At 50.3% G+C, this 22060-nt stretch overlaps 1 protein-coding gene and 1 non-coding gene across 2 annotated transcripts; one reads left to right on the top strand and one right to left on the bottom strand.

The window, feature by feature from the left end:
- Positions 1-7808: 7808 nt before the first annotated feature.
- On the top strand, positions 7809-7969 carry LOC124668926. Its single transcript, XR_006991990.1, has one exon. It is a non-coding gene; the product is annotated as a U1 spliceosomal RNA (small nuclear RNA).
- Positions 7970-14994: 7025 nt separating this feature from the next.
- Positions 14995-17198, bottom strand: LOC124659859 (cyclin-dependent kinase 18-like). Its single transcript, XM_047197681.1, has 2 exons — positions 15208-17198; positions 14995-15086 (listed from the first exon to the last, which is right to left on the bottom strand). Exons 1-2 carry the CDS (start codon positions 17099-17101, stop codon positions 14995-14997), a joined length of 1986 nt encoding a protein of 661 aa, XP_047053637.1. The 5' UTR covers positions 17102-17198.
- Between the last annotated feature and the right edge of the window lie 4862 nt (positions 17199-22060).

Here is a 22060-nt window from a genome sequence, read left to right as displayed (position 1 = left end):
CGCTCGGCGAGCATAGCCATTTCTAGTCTCGCTAAGTACGTGCCGGAGTTTGTTCCTTGGTACTTACTCTCGCCTTTCCCCTTTCTCTTTTGCTTCCTCCCTTTTGTCGGCAACCGATGGCCCGGCTTCGACAGGTACAAGATGACGACGTTAGCAAGGTTACCCTTCCGGCTTGGCCTGGGCAGGGTTATGGACGCCACTGATTATCTTCAGGACTCTTAGTCCAACTTGTATCTTGTCCGTACTCGGACGTATTCAATCTTCTGTATGATTCGGGTCTTTGTATTGTATATTTGTATCTTGACTCGTTGGAGTCGTTGTTGTAATATATGTATCTTGTGGGCTCTATTGTAATCCTGTTGTAATGTTACCGCTCGTGTTAATTCCTCTGGCATCACGTGTGTGATTCGTCGCGCACGTCGTGTCGGAGGGCGTCTCTGAATCGATATCGTGCGGAATTCGGCGGGTTCGCTGGGATCCTCATGGTACCGGTTCCGGGGCGTCACACCCTAACCCTAACTAGCTCCCGCGATGCTCGCGTCGCTCGCGTCGTCGCCACTTTATCCTGACCGACCCCGGCCACCTCCGGCGATGAGATCGGTCGCGTTCGCTCCGCCTCTCGACGGTGCACCAGATGGTCCGCGTCGATTTGCGTTTGGTGGCCTCCTCCGTTTGCCCCCAAATCCTACTGCGCCTAGGGTTGCGTGGTGCTCGCGGCGGTTCCTCGTTAGCCGGCGTCCCTGGACGCCGTGGTGACACCGTGCGCCTCGCCGGGGTGTTGCTGGAGCGCTTGCGCTCGGCGAACGCCTGGCTTGGCCGCGGCTTGGCGCTGCCGTGGCTGGCTGTGCCGCCACGGTGACGCCGTGGTGCTCTGCTCCAGGTTAGTGCTCCCGTCCTTCTTCCTTCTCTCCTCCTCCTCCTAGCTGAGATGCGGCTGCCTCTCCTCATGGAGATGCCATGCCGTGCTGTTGCTTTGGCTTGCTGACCGCTGCTGATGTGCTCTCTGCTACTGTCGTGCGTGTGCTGCTGTTGCTACCTCCATGCCCTAGCCTATGCTGTTCTTCCGTGAGCATGCCTGTGTTGCTGCTCTGCTTATGCTGCTGCTCTCTCCATGCTCTAGCTTGTGCTGCTCTACCCGACTTGCTGTGCATGTTTCTGTGTGCTTCCTAGATGTTACTAGTTTGCTTATGCCTGTGTAACTTGTCTGCAGCTACTTCTATGCTTGTGTTCATGCTGTTATTACTGTTGTGACACTCCTGCAGTTGCTCATGAGCATGCTATGATGCGCATGGCTTGCCATGTTGCTCCATCTGCTGTTGCTGCTACTGGATGGTCCTTTGTATTCTCCATCTATGCCCCTGGCTTGATTACTTGAAGTTATCCTTGCTTATGCAAGGGTCAGTGTCACATGTGTGCTGCTCATTGAGCTCTAGCTCATGGTAAAGCTCTACTAGGCTTGTCTGTCATCTAGATGCATCATTCCTTTGCTGATGTGTTTCTGGATACAATTATATATGATTTATTTGAATATTTGTGATGCAATTATTCACGAGCTGTGGCTATTTAATATATATGGTGCATGGATAGGTGTTGGACTAGGTTCTAGCATGCTCTTGCATGCCCTGCCAAGTCCTAGCGATCATATGATCATCTGTTGCTTGGAGATGGTTGTTGTCTTATGACTTATGACTCACTGATGATCCTCATTGTGTCTGTGTGACACCCTGGCCTGTGCTGGTGCATACCTGTGCTTGCTCAAGCCCCTGCTATTTCTTGCAATGATCCATAGGATCATCAGCAAGGCCTGGTGTATGATTTACTTGACTGTTTCATTTATCTGTGTTGTTTTGATTCATTAAATGGATAAATGATGTGAACTGCTTTGCAGTAATGATCATATAAGTGAATTTAATAGAGCTAGAGGGATGCCAACCATTTGTTGGGGACCCTAGCTCCTTTTGAACCCTTATGGGTAATGATATACTACTTGACTTGATGATTTTGTGGTTGAGGTGGCCTCAACAGCAATTCCTTGCTGTTTTGGTAGCTCCCACCTCATGTGGCTTGTTGTGCATGGACAAATACTTACTGGCTGATCAAGTTTGATTGCCAAAAGCCTTTTGATGTTGACAAGTACTTGCAGAAACATATTTCTCTGCATGTCTGGTGGTTTTAAATGGGCTAGAGCAACCTGAGTGTACATAGGTTAAAGTCTGGGATAGTTTTCTTCCTATTTCCATTTGGAAATATGCTACCTCTTTACTGGTTGCCATAACCATGGTCTTAGGCTGTGATTGATCCCTGGTCTTTGCCATTTCCACCAGTTACTCTTGGTCTATGACCAAGTGATGATCAATATTGGGTTATTCCCCTCTTTTGTGTGTCTGTGTATTCATGGTTGTGCAAATGGTGAACAAAACCATCTGGTTTGTTCATGATTATGTTATACCTCACTCCAGCTCCTAGAAAATGGTGTTGGTGTAGAGGTTTTGCTTCTGGATGATTTCTGTGCTTGCCCTGCTCCTCCTAGTGACTTGTGCTTGATCTATTCCATAGTTTGATGCTCAACAGAAACAGTTCTTTGGTGGAACTGATTTTTGGATGATTTTTCTGGCTATGAGTTCTTCCTGTTCTTGTGTTCTTACCCTGTGGAGCTGTTGTCGACGAACAACTAGGGTTTGGCTGTGAAAAGGTTTTATATGGCCTTCTCCTTGCTCTCTTGGTCGACAGCAGTGCCTGGTCACTTTGGTGACTCCTCTGGCTGTGTGTGTGCTAGTGTGCATGCACACATGCATTGTGAGCTGCCTGTGTGTGTGTGGCTTGGGACTTGAGCTGTGAATGGATCAGCTCGGCTGGTTTGGTAATATCCACCCAAAATTCCATTTCTTTGACTAACTTGCCAAGTGGTTTTACCACTTGGCTTAACTTTTTTGCTTTGTCTTTGTTGTTTGCTTTTACAGGTTTTGGAAAAATGATCAAGAAGATCATCAAGTGGTGTTCAAGCAGATCATGAAGACTTACTTGTCTAGTTTAGCAATTTACTTTTACTTGTCCTTTTTCTTTTCTATTTTCCATTTAATTCCTGTAATGAGTTGTAATGTTCATAATTCAATTTGGATAATGTAAATGACAATGTATCCTGTGTGATTATCAATAAAGCTCAAGGTTTTCTCTAATGAGCTTAAATTATAATTTCTATTGTTCCAATTTCTTATTTATTTAATTGTTGATTGAATTATCCATATTTGGATTATAATATTCTTGTTTAATGTTTGAATTTTGAAATTCAAACACATAATATTGTAATTCAACCATGCAACTTAAATTGAGATGATCTAAGTTCCCCTCTCTTCTCGAAAACCCTAATTGAGTTAATTGAGGTCCAAGTTTATCGCACTCTCGAAACCCTAACCCTGTAAGGTGTCGAGAGAGAAATTGTCCCCCTTCGATGCAGTTTTTCATTAAAAGTGCGAAATTTCCCCAAATTTTACGATGCAATGCACACCCCTTTCTAAATTCTACCCCTCGATTGTCTCTAAACCTGGGATATTACACTCTTGGAGGGGTTACCTCCTAGTTGGCTTGGAAGTTGGTGCTCCAGTGACCTCTTCGTGGAAGTTTGTGAAGAGGCATGTGCTTCTCCTTCATGGAGGTTGTGAAGTGGTTGTGGAGCGTGCCATCTCCGGAGTGGAGGAAAAGAGCCATAAGAGAAAGGCGAGATTTTGGCTTGGAGAAGAAGGTGAGATTTTGTGGCGTTCGAGAGACCTTCGTGGTAGCCCGCACTCTCCAATGTGACGTACCTCACCTTGTGGGTGAACACGAGAATACATCTTCATCTCTGCGTGCCTCAGTTATCTCTATACCCGAGTTTACTCTCCTTGTGATAGCCATCGTGCTTGATGTACGTATATCTTGCTATCACTTGTGTCACATATATCTTGTGCCTATCTTGCTTAGCTTGAGTTGTTGTTGTTGCACTTAGTTGAGTCTGGCATATTTAGGTTTTGTGCTTGTAAAATAAACGTTAGTTTAATTCCGCATTCTTACAAGCCAAATATGTAATAGTTTTTAAAACGCCTATTCACCCCCCTCTAGGCGACATCTCGTCCTTTCAGTCGGGCTCCGCCATGGTGGCATGCCGACCAAGCCAAGGAACAAGATAGTCGTCCACTCTATCCTCCAACTCTTGAAAGTGAATTCGTCGAAGCCGCGCTACCTTCAAAGGGAGGCCAAGATATTTAATCGAGAAGGAGGTGTGATGCACCAGGAAAGCTTGCAGTATGTCATCAAGGTCAATATTATCGCTTCTGATTGGGGTTACTACGCTTCTGGCACAACTGGTAACAAGCCTAGTGACGTTGCCAAAGTTGGCCATGGTGGCCGCCAATAAGATACTGTCACAAAGATTGCGGCATCATTGGCATAGAGAGGTGCGAATTGTTGGAGTTCTTCCGCGGAGCTTATGCAAGTGTCCTTGTTCGGTGGCCTTACAAAGAATGTGATGGAGGGGGTTGATTGCCAAAATGAAAAGGAGCCACAAGAGAGGGTCACCTTGCCTAAGGCCCCTCCCATGCTTAATGTGATCACCTGCAATACCATTGAGGAGCACCCTAGATGATGAAGTGGATGAAGCTTTCTTGATGCGGGGGAAAGCCCAAGTGTTAGAGAAGATCCATCATTGAGGAACACCTGCAATACCATTGAGGAACACCCAATCTCTAAAATGCGGGGGAAAGCCCAAGTGTTGTAGAAGATCCATCGAGTAGTCCTAACGAACGAAGTCGAGAGCTTTCTTGATATCAAGCTTGAATAGAAGAGTTGAATGTTTTTTATATGTTGAGCTTTCGGACCAAATTTCTAACATAGAGAAAGTTGCCATGAACAATTATCTTCTTGATAAAAACACTTTGTGCGTTAGAGACAAGCTTTGACATGTGAGGAGTGAAGCGGGTGGCCATCATCTTGGAGATGAGCTTGGTAATGGCATGAATGAGGCTAATTGGCCAGAGACGTCTTCAGCCCCATCCTTCTTTGGGATAAGTGCAATGTTTGATAACTTTAACTAATGGAGGTTGTTGGTATGAAGGGAAGAGCATTGGTTGATCATGACCATAATATCGCTTTCTGTGCGCGGTGTTTTGTCCGTAGCTGTCGCATTGATCGCGGATCTTTTTTTCCTCCAGCAAAGGGTCATCAATATCATTGAGGTCACATTGCGATAATGGGATGGTCCCCCAATTGAGGTCAGAAGTGCGAGGAAATCCTCTCTTGATTATGTTTTTTTAAATGATCTTGAATGATTCCTTTCTTATGGTCGTGGTCCGTGACCCATCCCCAATTATGAATGAGGCGGTGAATGAGATTTTTTTCCTTCTCCTTGCATTGATGCGTAAGTGAAAAAAATCTAGTGTTGGTATCACCCTCCTTAAAGTCTGTCACTCCTGAGCTTTGTCTCTTTCAAGATTCATCAAGCACCACTAGCCCAATGACTCTTATTTTAAGTCTTGATCGAAGTTCTCTCTCCTCCGTGCTAAGCGATCTAGATTCTCATGCAATTTCGACGTGAAGGATGATCTACAATGCCATGTAAAACTCCATCTTGGCCTTATAGAATAAGGATTCGCTCCATTGTCGTAACCGTTGCCCGATTCTCTTTAGCCTGTGGAAAATAAGTTGGCAAGGCTCAATATGCGCGGACTCGATCTGCATTGCATGCTTTGTTGACCACATCCATGAAGCCCGACATTTTTAGCCAAAAGTTCTCGAATCGGAATGACTTTTGTATTTTTGGTCCACTATCATTTGCAAGAAGGAGCGGAAAATGGTTGGATAAAGAGGCCTGGATGATGTGCTTGGACAAGGCAATATCCCACTCTTCATTCCAAATGAAGGTGTCAAGTTTGCTCATACTTGGGTCCACTTTCGGTGCTCCACGTGAACTTGCGGTTTTAAAGATGTAGCTCCTTTAATTCACAAGTGTTGAGCGTGTTTCGGAATCTAACAATCCGTCTCCGGTTAACTTTATCCATTGCCCTATATATTTAGTTGAGGTTCCCTCGGGAGGCTGTCGTGAGCTTGTATGGCATGTCGGAGCCGTTGATAGATATGGTAGCGGGGAGAGAGAAGGCACAATCAACCACATTGGAGACTTGCACAGCTCTATCTCATGGCATAGTACCACACTACTTACCATTATATGATTCTTGTCTGATCTGCTGCTGTCTAGTTGCATCTCGTTTTCCATTTATCTGTTTTTGACGATAACATGTTATCTTCTGGACTAATCTATTATGTACTTTTGCGATACTTCTGTAGTGTAGCTGTTTGTCTCTGCTGCCTGGCACGTTGTCGGCTTGATCAGACGCGATGGGCATCTCTCTCTTGAACCTTGATCATGGTGACGAAGTCTTTTCCCGTTGATCCTATCAGATTGAGCAGGTGAAGAGTCAAACTGTCCTTTACGTTTAACGAACAGCTGGTTCTGACGGTGCTCCTTTCTAGTTGACATTTCCAAAAGCCAGAAGCACTGAACAATCCTACAAAAAGAAGATAATCCGAGAGAACAGTTCGCCGTGTTAGTTTAGCATTACTCCGGCAGCTTTGCACACATATCATACTTCCATAGCCTGCACGCAACTTTATGCGTAATATTAAGCTGCGGATAATAACCATAAAGAAAGCAAGATGACAAATTAGATGCTTCAAGCCCAGCCATTTTCTCTTCTCGAGTGCTCTACCGCAACCATTTCTGATCTGTCTCCTCTAGTCCTCTTCCTCTGCTGCGTCTTCCACCTCCAGCTCATAGCATGCCTCGGAGTCGGAGGCACCAGCGAATAGAGAGGGCGAGGGATGGCAACGCGGTGTACGACACGGGGAGCTCGCTGTACGACTCGTACGAGCTGGCCTCCGTGAACCGGATGCTGGACCGGCACCTCGCCGGCCCGCCGTCCCCCGACGAGTCCCTGCGGGAGGGATCCGGATCGCCGCCGGTGGAGGGAACGAACAAGGTGGTGGTGGCGCCCAGGCCCCGCAGGAAGGTGACGCTGAGGGCTATCTTCAGGGGCGTGGCCTCGTGGGCGGTCAGGCCGGCGCGGCGGCGCGCGTGCATCACCTGTGTCTGCGTAGCTCCGGCTAGGAGTAGTGCCGTTGGATCTGAACCGGCTGTCTGAGACGGTATTAGCATCGATCGATCCTCTGTTCTATTCTTACAAGTTCTCCAACTGTTTTTGTTTGTCTGCCGCCGTTTGGTGTGTAAATTGTGTCCTCTTGTTGTAGTACCTGTACAGTTTGTTGATCATGTAGGAGCAACGGCCGTGACCTTCTGTTTGTATGTGCACAAGTCATGCCAATGAGCCATTCTTACTACGATTAGTATCTGGCTTGTAAAATCATGGTTGGATTGGATGAATGAACTGAGACGCACTTGATGAAAAAACTTGCATGAGTTCCATCTGCATAGTGGCAATATTTTCTGAACTTCCTGCATAGATACCCATCCTAAAATTCCGTCTTTTTCTGTGTTGGAGGATTTCGGTGGTTGCTTGTGAGTTGTGACATGAAATCGCTCGCACATCAATTGCTCTTCTCACGGACCCTAAAAACGATGGCGCGTTCTGAGGGGCTGGATTCCGTGGGCTCCTATGATGGGCCTCGAAGCACAATCGGCCCAGAAACTACCGACGCTCCAAAATCGGGAAGCACCCCAACGCTGCACAAGGCATCGTGCTGTTTAGTCCCACCTCGCTCCCGTAAGCTGGTTACGGCGGAGGAAGAGCCTACATATAGAGCGCCCCCGCCAGCGTTGCAACATACTTACCTGGATGGGGTCAACGGACGATCAATAAGGTTCGTGGCCTAGGCCAATGGTCCACATTGCACTTTGTAGGATGCGTTGGCTTACCATCTCCTCAAGGGGAGAATGGACATCATAATTTGTGATAGAGGGGGTACGCGTCCGCGCGGCCCCTGCCAATTTGAAATTATAAATTTTGTTTAGTGTGTCTTTTTGATAGTACTAGGAAAAATACCCGTGCATTGCACCGGGAGTGAAACAATAAAATCTCCATCAAAAAATATCAGCATTATCCAAAACTTCCCCCAAAAGTCCAAATTCACATCGAATTTAACTGCAACCCAAAAACAATATTTCAACTTTTTTTCCACGGAACAGCATAACTATTATGTTATTACACAATATGATTTTTTGATTTCACTACCGGAATTTTGATGGTCATACAAAACTTCTAAAAGTTAATAACTGGCATACGCATGTTAGGATTTTGGGGAAATTTTTGGATGCGGAAATACGCATTTTACTGGTTTTTCATCAGTAGCACAATACTTGTGCATTGCAAGGGATCAATGGTTCATGAGTAGTTCTCGCGGAAAATATACACTCTTTATATTTCTTAGAAACAATAAAAAAAATTATTGAAAGTTGTCGCCACATCTGATCACATTTTTTCTCGGAAATCAGTATCAAGTCACAATCTCGCAGGCGAGTGTTTCATGGCGACACTGGTCCAATAATCTTGATGGAATAACCAACCCCGATTTGAGTGTTGATTTTTTGTCTCGCCGGTGACCCTGATGTAGCGCTAGTTGTTTTTATTTTTTGACGGAATAGCTAGGTGGTTTTCTTTCCTCGGCAAATCGATTTAAAGAAAGCTCGGCGACGATTTGAAATTCCTTACTTGTTTGATAGACATGTTGAAAAAATAGATTATATGATTTTGTATGACCCCATGGCTTTCCTCCGTCTAAGAGCATCTCCACTCGTCCCCCCGAACAGGCCCCCGGCGAGCGTTTTTTCCATCCGGACGGCGTAATTCGGCCCAGTCGCGCCCCCGGTTCCTCGTTTTCGTCCGGATTTGGGCCTAAATCCATCCGGCGATCCCACGCCATCCCCGGCCCCGGGGAGCGCTCGGGGACTCCGAGCGAAACGCAAGCGCGCGAAACGGCGAGGCAACTTCCCGCGCATCCGGTGGCCCCAACTTGTCGGCGAGAGAAACCGATCGTCGTCCTCATCGCATCGTCTTCCGCGCGTCGTAAAAGCCTGCCGCCGGTCCGCATTCGCCGGCCACGCGGCGAGTTAATGTCGTCGTCTTCCGCGCACGCATCGTCTTCCGCGCGCACTAAAGGCTGCCGCCGGTCGGCTCGCCGCGGACGCGTCGCATTCCACGCGGCATTTAATCCCCGCGCCGGCCACGCCTATATACGCCGGTCCGATCACCGCGAGGCGTACCCCGTGCTCCACTCTCCTCTACTCCCAAGATGGCGTTCTACGACGACGACGGCGCGGCCAACAACGGCTTCCCCGCGCCGGTCGGCTCCACGCGTGGGAGGGGCACCTCCTCCACCGGGCGGGGTACCCCTGCCCGCCGGACACGAGGCCTCCCGGAGGCGGGCGGCGGCTAAGTGCCGGCGGCGTTCCAATCCCGCCGCCGCCGCGGGGCCATGCCCTCGACGTCGCCATCGAGGAGGCGAGGATGACGATGACCGACGAGGAGCGCGCCGACCCGCGCCACCACCCCGACAACTACACGCGGTGGAACTCCTACTTCCTCCGGCGGTGGGAGCGGGAGGCGGCGGCCTACGACGGCCCGCCGCCTCCGCTGCGCGCAACAACGCCGCGGGCCGCCGACGGTGGTGGAGCGCGCCGGAAAGGACGTTGGCGAACGTCCTCGCGCACATCGAGGGCGGCAACTTCCCGGTGCTCACGATGCCCCTCTATCGGCATCGAGGGCACCGGCGAGCCGCCGTCGGGAAGCGTCCGGCAGCCACGGCGCATGGCTGCCGGCTCGTCGTCTTCCGGATCGGCGTCAAGGTCATCCTTGGCGCCGGTGAAGAGAGGAGGAGGCGACGTCGCCTTCGACGCCGGTGCGCGTCAAGAAGGAGCCGGCGTCTCCGCCGGCGACCGAAGGGCGCGGCGGCGGCGCCCTCGTCATCCGAGAACAGCCTTCCGCGCCGCGAGCGGCCGGAAGAAGACGAAGAAAGAGGCCGCCGCAAGCCGGCTCGCCGAGGAGGAGGCGAAGCGCGCGGAGGACGCCGCGATGGCGGAGGCGATCGCCGGGTCGGCTGCACGACATGGAGGAGGAGAAGCGCGCGGACGACGCCGCACGTGGACCGGGCGAGGCGCGGCCCGGGAGCGCGAGGAGTCGGAGCGGCGAGCGGCGGCTGCTGGACCCGGCCGCCGCACGCCAACTCGCCGCCGCGCCGCTCCAACCGCCAACGACGATCTCGCGCGGTACCGCCGTCTCGCGACACCTCCATCCGGCGTCGGCTGTCCCCGTCGTCGACCTCGAGTCCTCCGACGACGACCGGGTACAAGCCGTCCCCGGGGTGGGGAGACGCCGGCCGGGCGGCGGCGGCCCGGGCCGCGCGGCCGAAGGCCAACGACGACGGCTCCGACGACGACGGCGGCGACTACACGGTGTTCTACCGCCATTTCGGCATGTAGAGCGCCGTGTTTTAAAATTAGCGTTTGCATTCCCCTAGCCGAATTCGAAATATAGTCGGATTCGGCCTCTAGGTATGAACTCCTCCCGTAATGTAATAAATATCATTAAATTTAGTCTATATTCACCCGTTTTTAGCCGTAGTTTGTCAAGTTTCCGTTTTTTAAATTCGCATCGTCGACTTCGCACGGCACGCGGCTGGGAAACTACTACTCCCCACGCCAAATCTTCCTCCAATCCGAACGAAAATTTCGCCGGATTTGGGCGTGGGGAGCGCCAACGAGTGGGGATGCTCTAAGACTTTCTTAGACGTCTATTGAGCAAAGGCTTCCCTTTTTCTGATTTTGTCGCTGCTGGCAAAAGCATGGAACGATTATTTCTTTGCAAAATGCATGTGAATGCAAGGATCTTTATGCGTTTCCCAGATCGGGGGGAATTCCCCATTGGAGCTGGCCGCTCTGCTCATGGATGGAGTTCGGCTCTCTCCCCCTCACCGCTTCTCCGTGTCGCCCCGTCAATATTCGTTAGCACACCCACGCAGGTACTGAGAGCGCCTCCTTCTCACCTTACGTTCTTCTTCCTCTGGTTCATGGCGACGGCGTCGAGGCGCCTCAAATAATCCTCTTCCTCCGTCCGCTAGCGCCAGTATGGCCGATCGAGCTTGGTCCGGCCAGCAGTGGCACCTCCTCCAAAGTCAACGCCCGTCTGGATTTATTCGTTTCCTCTCTTTTTTTTCCCCTCAAATTCGTGATCCATCAGATAGCCAACGTGCAATTACTCCTTTATCCTCCTTCCGATCATTGGATCTTAGCTCCAAGAATAATGCCCCTGCTTGTTTTTATTTTCCAAGGCGGCTTGTTGACAATCCTAGACTCTACGGATATAAAGAGGTGGGAATCGTTCTAAGGGATCGAGGTGGGATTATGCTAAAAACTCTTATGTTTGGCAATGCTTGCATTAGCTTAGAGCAGTTGTTCGTAGCTTCAGAAAATTCGCAGCCCATGAGCGAAATTTCGGCTCTACGCGGCCCAGCAATGCTTAGGTGGCTCGGTTCGTGCAGGTAGGCACGCGCTGGGAAGTGCACGACGAACCGTTTTTTTATACTTGGCGGTGGCAAGTGCTGTAATTTTGATCACAAACAGGGGTAACTAAAAAACGGACGAAAAATTAGAGGAGAAACCTTACTTCCTTTATTAGTAGGTATAGATTTGGCGCAGCATCATTTCGATCTACTGAATTAATATTTGGCGCAAATTTTAACATTGAGCAGATCATGGACTTACTGGGCCTCAATAGTCAATATACGTTGGCTTGTTATTGAATTGGGCCTCTTTCGTTACCGGAGCCTTTTGCGTGAGTTCCACAGCTTTTGAGCCATCTTCCGTCCAATCAAATATGCAGAATACGGAAGAATTTCGGGACATTTGCAGTTTCTTTAGGGAACATCTGCAGGTTCTGAAACCAAAAAAGCTTCGAATTGTGAGTTCTGCTCACCGGTTTTTGATGCCTCTTGCCAATGGCCATGCTATGAGGGCAAAACGATGGCATACGCCTGGAAAAATAGCAACTTAGCGAGCAATCTATGAATCTCCAATAGATGATGTAAAATATGGCATATGATGCAAAACTTAACTTTTACATCACCTGATACGAACCGGTGCGCTAAAATATTTTGGTGATATAAATTTTTTATGGGTAGCGTGGTGATGTAAAACAAAATACGACAGCGCACGAAAGGCCAACCGCCAACATGAACCATCTTTCCTGTCCATGCATGCCACCCGCCGCGATTTGCCCATACTTGGCGGCTAACACGCCATGGACGCGGCTGACAGAGCCCGCGCTACCATCTCCACCCCTCCCACCGCAGATTCCAACAGTCTGGCAACCCCTGCCGCTACTGCCGCACACATAGTAAACCCGAGCTACCCGCTGATCCGCCACCTGTTCGTCGCCGCACCGCGGGAAGCTGGCACAGTGGGGACTGCAAACCGGGGGCGGCCGCGATGGTGAAGCCACCGCTGAAAGTAAAGAAGATGACAAGGGCAAGAAGGTCAAGGCCGCCACTGGCCGTGGTGCGAAGCTGAAGCACGGCAAGGTTGCTGAGGAGGTGAATCTTCACCACCCCTCAGTTGTCGCCGCATCCCACTGTGGAGCATCCGCACTCGCCGCCACCCCCGGCCGATCGTGACATGTATTATGAAATTCCCAAAGGTAGAAAACTCGTCGCCAACCCTCTCTTATTCCTATTTTATTTTCTTATCCATTCTAGAGATATCCAATGTTTGATTGATTGTTTTGAACACGATGAATGTCCCTTTGTAGTGTTGATGATGATGCATTTTACACACTGTGAATGTGTCATCACAATTTTAAGCTCCAACACAGGAGTATGAGGTAGAGAATGAAGAGAAGATGCTTGATGGAGAAGAAGAAGATTTTTTGTCGGTCAGAAGATCAAAAAACTACGTCGTCGAAGAACATCTTGGTTTGCAATGATTGGAAGAAGACCGACATGGGCTCGACCGAGCATCACCGAGCATCCCAAGGATTCCTATTGTAGAAGGATGTGGGAGTTCTTCACTGCTCGCAACAAGAGTGGGAACAAGCGAGCGGAGGCTTCTGTTCATCATCGATGGAGAACCATTTCTATGGATTGCAAAAAGTGGGGAGCTGTTTGTCACATTTGGAGACTTTAGAACCCGAGTGGCACCAACAACAAAGATCGGGTAAAATGTTTGCTTCTCTTTGTCTGTGACTACACTATTTTGCTTCTCTTGTGTGTACTAGAATATTTTACTTCTCTAGTATCTTCAGTGGAAGAACATTGTGCAAAACTTCTTTAGAGGTGTCATCAAGAAGGAACCGAAGAAAGGCCAATAAGGGAACCATTTACCTTGCATCATTGTTGGACCGAGCTAGAGTTCGATGAGAAATGGAAGAACCTTGACATGCATGAGCTCGGGCCTAGGAGGAAGAACTCGATTGGAGATACTACAATTATTGATGGCGATGGGAATTCAAGGGATCATGGGGAAAGGAGTACCACTCCCCATTCCGTTGCTAGAACCAAGAGGCCCGACGGAAGAAAGCAAGCAAATGAGAAGGGCAAGAGGACCGGGATGATGAAATCAAGTTTTCATTCAATGCTTTGATGAATGCAAGCAAAGAGATGAGCGAGGAGAGGATGGAAATGACGTTAAAGGAAACATAAGAGCTCAAAGTGGATGATGAATGCAAAGTGGCAGCCGCGGAGAGAAGGGAGGCGGTCGAGGAGAGGAGGGCGGCTATGGGGAATGAACAACGTGCCACAGAGAATGAGCAAAATCTCATGTTCAAGGATACCACTCACATGGATGAGAAGCAAAATGCCTACATTGAGCTTTGTCGCGAGCAAGTGTTGAGGTCAAAGCAACAAGCAATGGGAGGCATGGGTAGTGGCTACATGGTTGGCGATATGGGAGGTGGGTACATGGGAGGTGGCTTCATGGCCGACGGCATGGGAGGTGGGTACACGGGAGGTGATAGCATGGGATGTGGTTCCATGGCTAACAGGTACATGTGAGGTGGCTACATGGGAGTCATGGGTGGCATGGCCGGCATGAGAGGCGGCTACATGAGAGCCATGGCAAGTGCTATGCAAATAGGCATGGACGCTCCTCTGCAAACAACCATGGTCGGCGACATTGCAGGTGGCAATGGAGGGTACTTCCACTTCGTACGACATTCCCGTCACTCCCGTTGATGCGCATGTCCACACTGAGTAGGCGATGCCGGCGGCCAAAGAGAAGGAAGATGGTGATGATGGCAATGTTTGATGATGTGATCTATGTTTGTCATGGACTCATGGTCTATATTTGTGTTCATCTATGCTTTGAGATGCATTGAGATGTTTATTTTGTGTTGAATTATCGCTCGGTTTGAACTATGCTATGTTGGATTTGATGTTTACATGTTGTGATGATCTATTACGGTTGAATTTCGGGTGTTCTTCATATGTTTGTGCTCTTTTATAGCTAAAATCATGTAGTGTTGGGCTGCAGTGGTGCCCTATTTTACACCATCTAGTGTTGCAGCGGTACCCTATTTCAAACCAAAACCTGAAACTGTGATGTAAAACTTATTTTTCGGTGATGTAAAAATTATAGAGCACCTGTGTTGGATGCCTTATTTTGCATCATCTAGTGGAGATGCTCTAAAAACAGGTTTATATCCTGAAAAGTAAAACGTCTTGATAAAGCAAAAAAAGAATATATTTTTTCTATAACATTACTTCTAATTTCAGATTTCACGAGTAGCGACAAGATTCTGACTGAAAATAATACTGACCACTCTGAAGCAGCTCTCACTACCAATCAAACAAATATGTATGCGATAACTCAAAGAAACCACCCTTCTTCACGGAGCAAAACAGAAACGAAAACTCGTTCATCAAAATCACTCGACGGCATTCGAACTGCCCCGGACCACGACGAGGTCGCACTATCAGAGCTTCAAACTTCCTAATGCCATCTGAGGAACTCCGACGTCGCCCTGACTAGGAGAGGCCGTCGGTCTTCACGCCGAGCGTCCGTCTTGGTGCCTGCGGAGTCTTCGCGGTGTTCGCTGGCTTCACCTTCTGAACAGACCCTGAAATACAGGTGGTGCCCAATTGTTCTTCCTCAGTACACTGCTTGCGATACGAAATTCTACAGTTGAGATGGAAGATTTGAGACTCGTGAAACTGTAAGCAGAGAATGCCGCAGCGTACCTGGTTGCTTGGAGTTGGACGCCTTGCCGTCCGCCTTCTTTGCCGATGCCGGCGGCTTCTTGCCGTCGCTGCTATCAGGCAGCGGCCGCACGGTGCCGTTCGAGGGGTGGTCCGGCGACATGGCCCCGAGGCCGTTCTCGTCGCCGTACAGCGAGTTCCCTTCGCTGCCCGAGTCGGACGCTAGCTTGTCCTTGGCGTGCAGCACGGCGGTGGTCTTCTCCCTCTCCACGACCCTGTACGCGAACATCTGGAACGGCACGTCCGAGACGCGAGCCCCCTCGCCGCGCTGCCACGCCGGGAGCCTCCTCAGCAGCTGCATCTCCAAGTCGAGGTAGTCGACGGGTGGCACCACGGGCGCGTCGGCCTGCTGCTGCTGCTCCGGGTTCATGACCAGGAAACGCTTCACGTACCGGAGCACGCGGCAGACGGAGGAGAACCCCGGCCGCTGCGCCGGGTCGGCGTGCCAGCATCGCTTCGTGAGGGCGGTGAGGTACTTGGGCGTCTGGAAAGGGAACAGAGGCCGCTCGCCGGCGCGGATGTTCTTGCTCGTTTTGTCGCCCTGCAGGTGGTTGTCCTCGAACGGCACCTTGCCGGTCAGCAGCTCGAAGCAGATCATCGCGAAGCTGTACACGTCGGCCTTCTCGGTGCACCTGGCCTCCGCGTCCGCGCCCTCCGGCTTGAGCACCTCCGGTGCGTACCAGATGCAGGTGTTGTCATCGCCGTTGGCATTGCCATTAGCAGACGCTTTTGCGCCGGACTGCCCGAACTCCGTGACCTTGACCTGCACGTAGCCGCCGTCGGGTTGCCGCGGCTTGACGAGCACATTGGACGGGTTGAGCTCGCCGTGGCAGATCCCCTTGGCGTGCAGGTACTCCATCCCGCGCGCGATCTGCAGCATGATGTCCACGGCGACGACGAGCGGGAACGGTGTCCGCCGCCGCGGGCAGCTCACCTCCTTGACGTAGCTCCCCAGGTCCTTGGCCATGAGCTGGTCCATGACGACGAAGTACTCCTTCCTGTCCTCGTCGTGGAAGCAGTGCGCGGCGTGCGCGACGTTCGGGTGCGCCACCGAGGACAGGAGCGCGACCTCGGCGCCGACCGCCTCGCCGTCCCCGATGATGTGCTTCACCGCGAAGCTCTCCCCCATCCATTGCACCTCCTTGAGGCGGCCGCCGAGCCGCCTGCGAACGCTGTAATCGCCTCCCAGCAGGATGGACGCCGGGTGCAGCTTCCCCCTCGGCGCGGCCAGGACCTCGGCCAGGCGCTGCTCGTTCCTCGTCAGGCGCTTTGGCGCGGCGGGGCCCGTCATTTCGTCGAGCAGCTGCGACAGCAGCCACCTGTCCTCCTTCCACGCGGCGTCCATCCGAGCAACGAGTTCCTGGGATACCAGGTACCGCTTACCGTGCGCGCGCTGGAACAGCTTGGGGTCGAGCATGTCCCCGTCGTACTTCCTGGTGAGCACCAGCCGCGTCCGAGCGAGGTCGTCCGCGTCGGAGCCCGCGATCTCCCCGGCGGTCTCGACGGCCTCGACCGCGACGGAGACGCACCACAGAATGTTGTGGAGGAGGTGCTCGACGCAGTCCGTGCCGTGCGCCACGGCCGCGGCGCGCGCCCACCAGCTGCCGCGCGGGTCGAGGCACTGCCGGACGTAGGCCTCGGCGTCGCGGAGCGCGCGGTGGAGCTCGCGGAGAGGGGCCTCGATGGCGCGCCACTTGGTGCCGCGCTCGTCGAAGCGGAGGCTGGCGCGGACCTCGCCGGTCACCGCGTCCAGCGCGTGCGCGCAGGCGTCCGCGAGGAGGCGGCACTGCCGCGGGTTGATCCGGAGCTCGAGCTCGAACGCCATGAGCGCGTTGATGGCGCCCACCGCCTCGCCGAGCTGCCGGAGCTGCTCCATCCTGCTCGGCGACCGGCCTCGCCGATACAGGGATGGATCAGAAGATTTCGCTCACAATTCTTGCCCTGTTTCTCGAGATGTTGGTGTGGGTCTCAGCCTCTGCCTGTGTAAAGATAAATAGTAAGATTCTAGTGTGAAACTGTGCAATTTTCTTGTATGAACTGCGATTTCGCCAAGATTTGGAAGATCGCGCAAGATTAGGCAGTTGGTTAATGCACAACTAATCTGGACGATTTTTGAAAATGGCATAGTTGTGTTTTCTTCCTCTGTTTCTTTCCATTTTATCCCCCTCTCTCCGTCCTTTTCCGAAAAACTTCCGAATTATGGCAAGAGAAGAAACTATCAAGAAAGGATACTGGTTTCACATATAGCCATGTACAGATTAACAGGTGGAACAGCTCGTAATTTTGCCATATCAATACCATGCCATATACTAATTTTGCCATATCATCAATATCATGAGCGATCAAGAACGCGTGAGTTGAACACCAAATCAATACTAGTGCCATATCGAATTTTGCCGTGGATTCACAGGCAGATACAGAAAAGGAAAGAAAATAAGGCACGCGTGATCGAGCGAGGAGACTCACGAGCTTGCTGGAGCGCCGGCGAAACTCGAAAGATGAACGGGTTGCTTCGGCAGGGAAGAAGCAGCAGGTACGTGGGGGTATGCCTTGGCTTTGCTTCAAGAAGCGGTCAGAGTTTCAGAGAGTAAACATTTCCGAGAGATGCAGCCTGTTGACGTAGAGATCCCGCCAACACGGGAGGAGTCTCCAAAGTGGTAGGAAAAAGACGACGGGGGAGAAGAAGATGGGGGGCAAGAAGTGTGTTGTTGTTGTTGTTTCGGAGTGATCTGCAGTTTCCTTAACTGCAGGTAGAGTTATGGGGCACGAACGGTTCGTTTTCCTGATCGAGCATGGGCGATGTAACCGCAGGGTCATCAGGGTTTCTTGCTCGAATCAAGCGTCCAACTAGGTTGCTACTCCCTCGTCAGGCGTCACACGAGCGTTGAACCTGAAATACAGTAATAACAAGGTCGTCGATTTCAGTCTCGTCACGGTATGATATCCTAGTATATCTCCTGGTAGAAATTCTTGGCGCGTGCCGTTTGGCGAGAGGGGATTTGGCCTGCTGCACGCACACACACAAGAGACGGCACGGCGGTGACCATTTCGCAGCAGCTGCTACCGATGGATGGTCAAGACGCTGACGACGACAGGCAGCAGGACGATCATAGAAAAATGATCCAGGCCGGAAAGCTTCCACACAAGCAAGATAAGTCCACCATGATCTCGTCCGGCGCAAGCATTATTTTTAGCTGACATTGTGGTTATGGCGGGGTTTCGCCAAGTGCCAGCCTCGCCTTGGAGCACTTTTTTCGCGCGGGAAGCAGAAGGTGCGCAACTGCAACTTCTATCTGGCGGCAACGCCGAACCGCCGCCCAGCTCGGGGCGGCGAGGGCACGCCGGGTGGCCGGCCGACGCCCCACTTGGTCCGTGAGAGTGGGAAGTGGCGGTGCGATGGTGGTTGGCGCGTCCTGGTCCAGTCGGTTACCGGCTCAACCGCGCGCGCGAGCTGTTGTGCTGCCTTTCCGCCGGCAGCCGAACGGGCATCGCCTGAAAAAAAAGGGCGGCACCGCTTTTTCTAGGAAAGAAGGGCAACGCTATTTTCAGTGCTGATCTTGCTGTATTGGCATTTAACTCTTGGCTGCCATATGATCGTCGCGCTTGGAGTACAAAGCAGAGATTGCCCAGTTGGCTAGGCAGTGGCTAATCTTTACGTATTAGACTACCGTCTACTTTTACTACAAAATTGCAAGCTCTACTGGTTCTCGCTATTCCTTCAATCTCTGAGATAGTATGCAGATACGAAGAATGATCTCGACCTTTGGCACGAACAGGCGAACAGCTGTGAGCAGTCCGATTCAATATATAGAAATGCACAATAGACCATGCCGTAGGGCAAGTTCCGGACCTTCTGAATAGGCCATCACTTCCGCTTCGATCTAGAGCCTCCTCATATGCAGGTAAAGATCGACAATCCGGAAAGAGATACCGCACTGGTATCATCACGAAGAACGATGCCGGTACCTGCAGAACCATAATCACTTTTGTAGGAGCCATCAATCGTTAGCTTCACCAAACCTGAAGGTGGACAGCCCAGGGTTTGTTGGGGGTTTCTTCAGCCTCCTTTTGGTGTATGGAGCAGCACCATCAAGCACAAGTTGTTTCCGTTTCAAGATCTCTACAATAGGGGTATCTGTGATGGAACCCAAGATCTTCGCGTCATCTTCGCGTAACCGTGATGACGTTGGGATTTCAAGAGCAAAGTGTTGTGGTAAGCGAAAAATTTTCCCCACAAGAGCGACTCAAGGGTTTATATCGAACTCTCGGGGAATTAGGAAAGAGTTGTCTCATTTCCTCTTCTTCTAGCAATTCTGCAAAGTGAAGTAATGCCTTGTGTCCCCAACTCCACCGTGTGATTGTTAAGCACAAGGTTTTGTATTAGTAATAGTAAATAAAAGACGTGACATAAGTAAAGTAAACTAAATAAGTAAAGCAAACTATGAAAAAGCGGTAAAGAGATAATTGTTTGTGGGTTTTGTGTGTGATTAAGTGAACTAAATATTTTTGTATTTTCAGATTAAAATATTGCAGCAAATAAAAAGTAAGATAAATGCAATGGACATGTGTTTCTTATGATTATAATTGGACCGAGGTTCATGGGTTCACTTGTCTATTCTCTTATGATTATAATTGGACCCTGGGACTTTAATATGTGTTTGATAAGCATTCATATGGCCATAGAGATGATGCAACACATCTCTCTTACACTCCACAATAAAGAGAAAACTCCATGCAATTTTGTATTAAGAATTAACAGAGCATAGCCGTAAAAAGTACTTTGACATGATGTTTGAATATCAAATATGCTACCTTGAACAAACAAGATCATCACTTTTGTCACGTGATGAACATATCACATGCATTTACTTTATCCATAGTGAGGTAGCAAAGGAAAAGGCAAAACCATAATAGATCATGAATTTGTTGTCACTATCCAATCACTAAAACCATGCTACTCCATCTAATACACACATCTCTCCACACATGTTCTTGCATACAAGTTGGATCAAAACCAATTAATATTTAAGAACGGGGTAGATAATATGCATCTATCAATACATCTTACACATAATAGATTCCAATATTATATCACAATATCATATAATAAAGATCCACCACATAGGAATTACATATATGACATAATCATGTTGGGCAACTCATATGGTACTAAGATCTATGAAGAACAATAGAGAAATAGACCATGCTACTACCACAAAACCATAGTGCAGAGGTGGACTACTCCCCCTTGACTGGTGTTGATGAGGAAGACGTTAGAGAAGATGGAGATCCTTCCGATGGCGGCTCCAGCGGAGTTTCCCCCCAATCTTTCATGATGGAGCCTATGTTTCCGTGTTTCCGTGTTTCGGTGTTTATGCGGCACTCTATTCGAGGGAACCCTGTGGGTCATATATATAGGGGTTTTTAGGTTAAAAGAAGTCAGCGGGCACAAGATTGAAGCGAATCGGACGGTCGAGGGGGAATAGAGACATGGTGCCCCCTCCCCCCGTAGGGCGTGCCACCTATACTCCGGCCGAGGGGGAAGAGAGGCTGCCAGTTTTGGAAGAACTACACTGGAGTCTCCGGCCTCCAGATACTAGAACCTCCAGTCCAAACGCCAACAACGACTTCAACACCGGAGTCTCTGGCCCTACTAACACCAAAGTCTTTGGCCCTATTAACTCACATGCTCTCTGTATGGGGGTCTGATGCATGTAAAATGAATACATGAACTTTGTAGTTTATTATCACATATTCCATCATATTGGCATGTTATCTACTATTATATCCATGTTTTATTTTGATTTTTGGGGATTTTGATGGGTTCGTTGCATAGAAAACAAAAAATTCTACCGTGAAGAAGAATAAAACAAAGATCCAATCTAGGAAAAGCCAAGATCTAATCTATGAAGATCGGAGCAACGAGAGAGATGAGAGCCTAACCCTCGAAGATCCAAAGCCTTAACGAGATCAGATCTCGTGGTTGATGTAGTCGATCGTTTCGGTGCTGCAATCCAGCAGCACTTCCGTACTCGGTCGTGCGTACGGTGTCGATGAAGTCCTTCCTCTCTCCGTTCCTGCGGGCAGAAGAGGTGTGGTAGATCTCCTCGGAATCCCAGCAGCACGACGGCGTGGAGGTGGCGGAGGAGGAGAAGATTCTGCAGGGCTTCGCCAAGCCGGTGCAGATTGCGGTGGAGGAGGAAGAGGGGTGGCTAGGGTTGGAGGGTGAGTGAGGGCTGCGCCCCCTGCCCCCTCCCCTCTTTATATAGGGGGAGGACAGCTAGGGTTGCATTGGCCCCTCCTCCAAGCCCTATGGCCGGCGGCCAAAAGAGGGGGGAGAGAAAACTCCCCCCCAAGTCTTCCCCCCTAGGGTTTTGGGGAAACCCTAAAGGGGTGGCTGGCTTGGGCCTTGAGGGGCTGGTGCGCCTGGACCATTAGGGCTATGCTGCACCCCCTCGACTCATGTGGCCCCTCCCGGGGTCATGGGCCCACTGGTCGACCCTTCGGAACCTTCTAGAACCTTCTCGGTCTTCCACCGGAAAAATTCCGAAATTTTCCGAACCCCAGAAATTAACTTCCCTTATATGAATCTTATTCTCCGGACCATTACGGACCTCCTCGTGATGTCTTGGATCCCATCCAAGACTCCTAAAAACATTCGGTCTCCATCTCATATTCCAAATCTACTTATACGACATCGAACCTTAAGCGCGTCACCCTACGGTTCGTGAACTATGCGAATATGATCGAGACTCCTCTCCGATCAGTAACCAATAGCGGGAACTAGAGATCCATAATGGCTCCCACATAATCAGCGATAACTTAGTGATCGATT

The sequence above is a fragment of the Lolium rigidum genome, chromosome 6, assembly GCF_022539505.1.
Source record: "Lolium rigidum isolate FL_2022 chromosome 6, APGP_CSIRO_Lrig_0.1, whole genome shotgun sequence".
Lineage (NCBI taxonomy): Eukaryota > Viridiplantae > Streptophyta > Magnoliopsida > Poales > Poaceae > Lolium > Lolium rigidum.
This window is presented reverse-complemented; position numbering and strand designations above follow the sequence as displayed.

What these genes read in the sequence shown, in the direction of transcription:
- LOC124659859 (XM_047197681.1), bottom strand. Translation starts at nt 17,101, where the DNA reads ATGGAGCAGCTCCGGCAGCTCGGCGAGGCGGTGGGCGCCATCAACGCG. An exon ending in GTCCAACTCCAAGCAACCAG is followed by an intron (nt 15,087 to 15,207) that starts GTACGCTGCGGC and finishes CCTGTATTTCAG; the next exon opens with GGTCTGTTCAGAAGGTGAAG.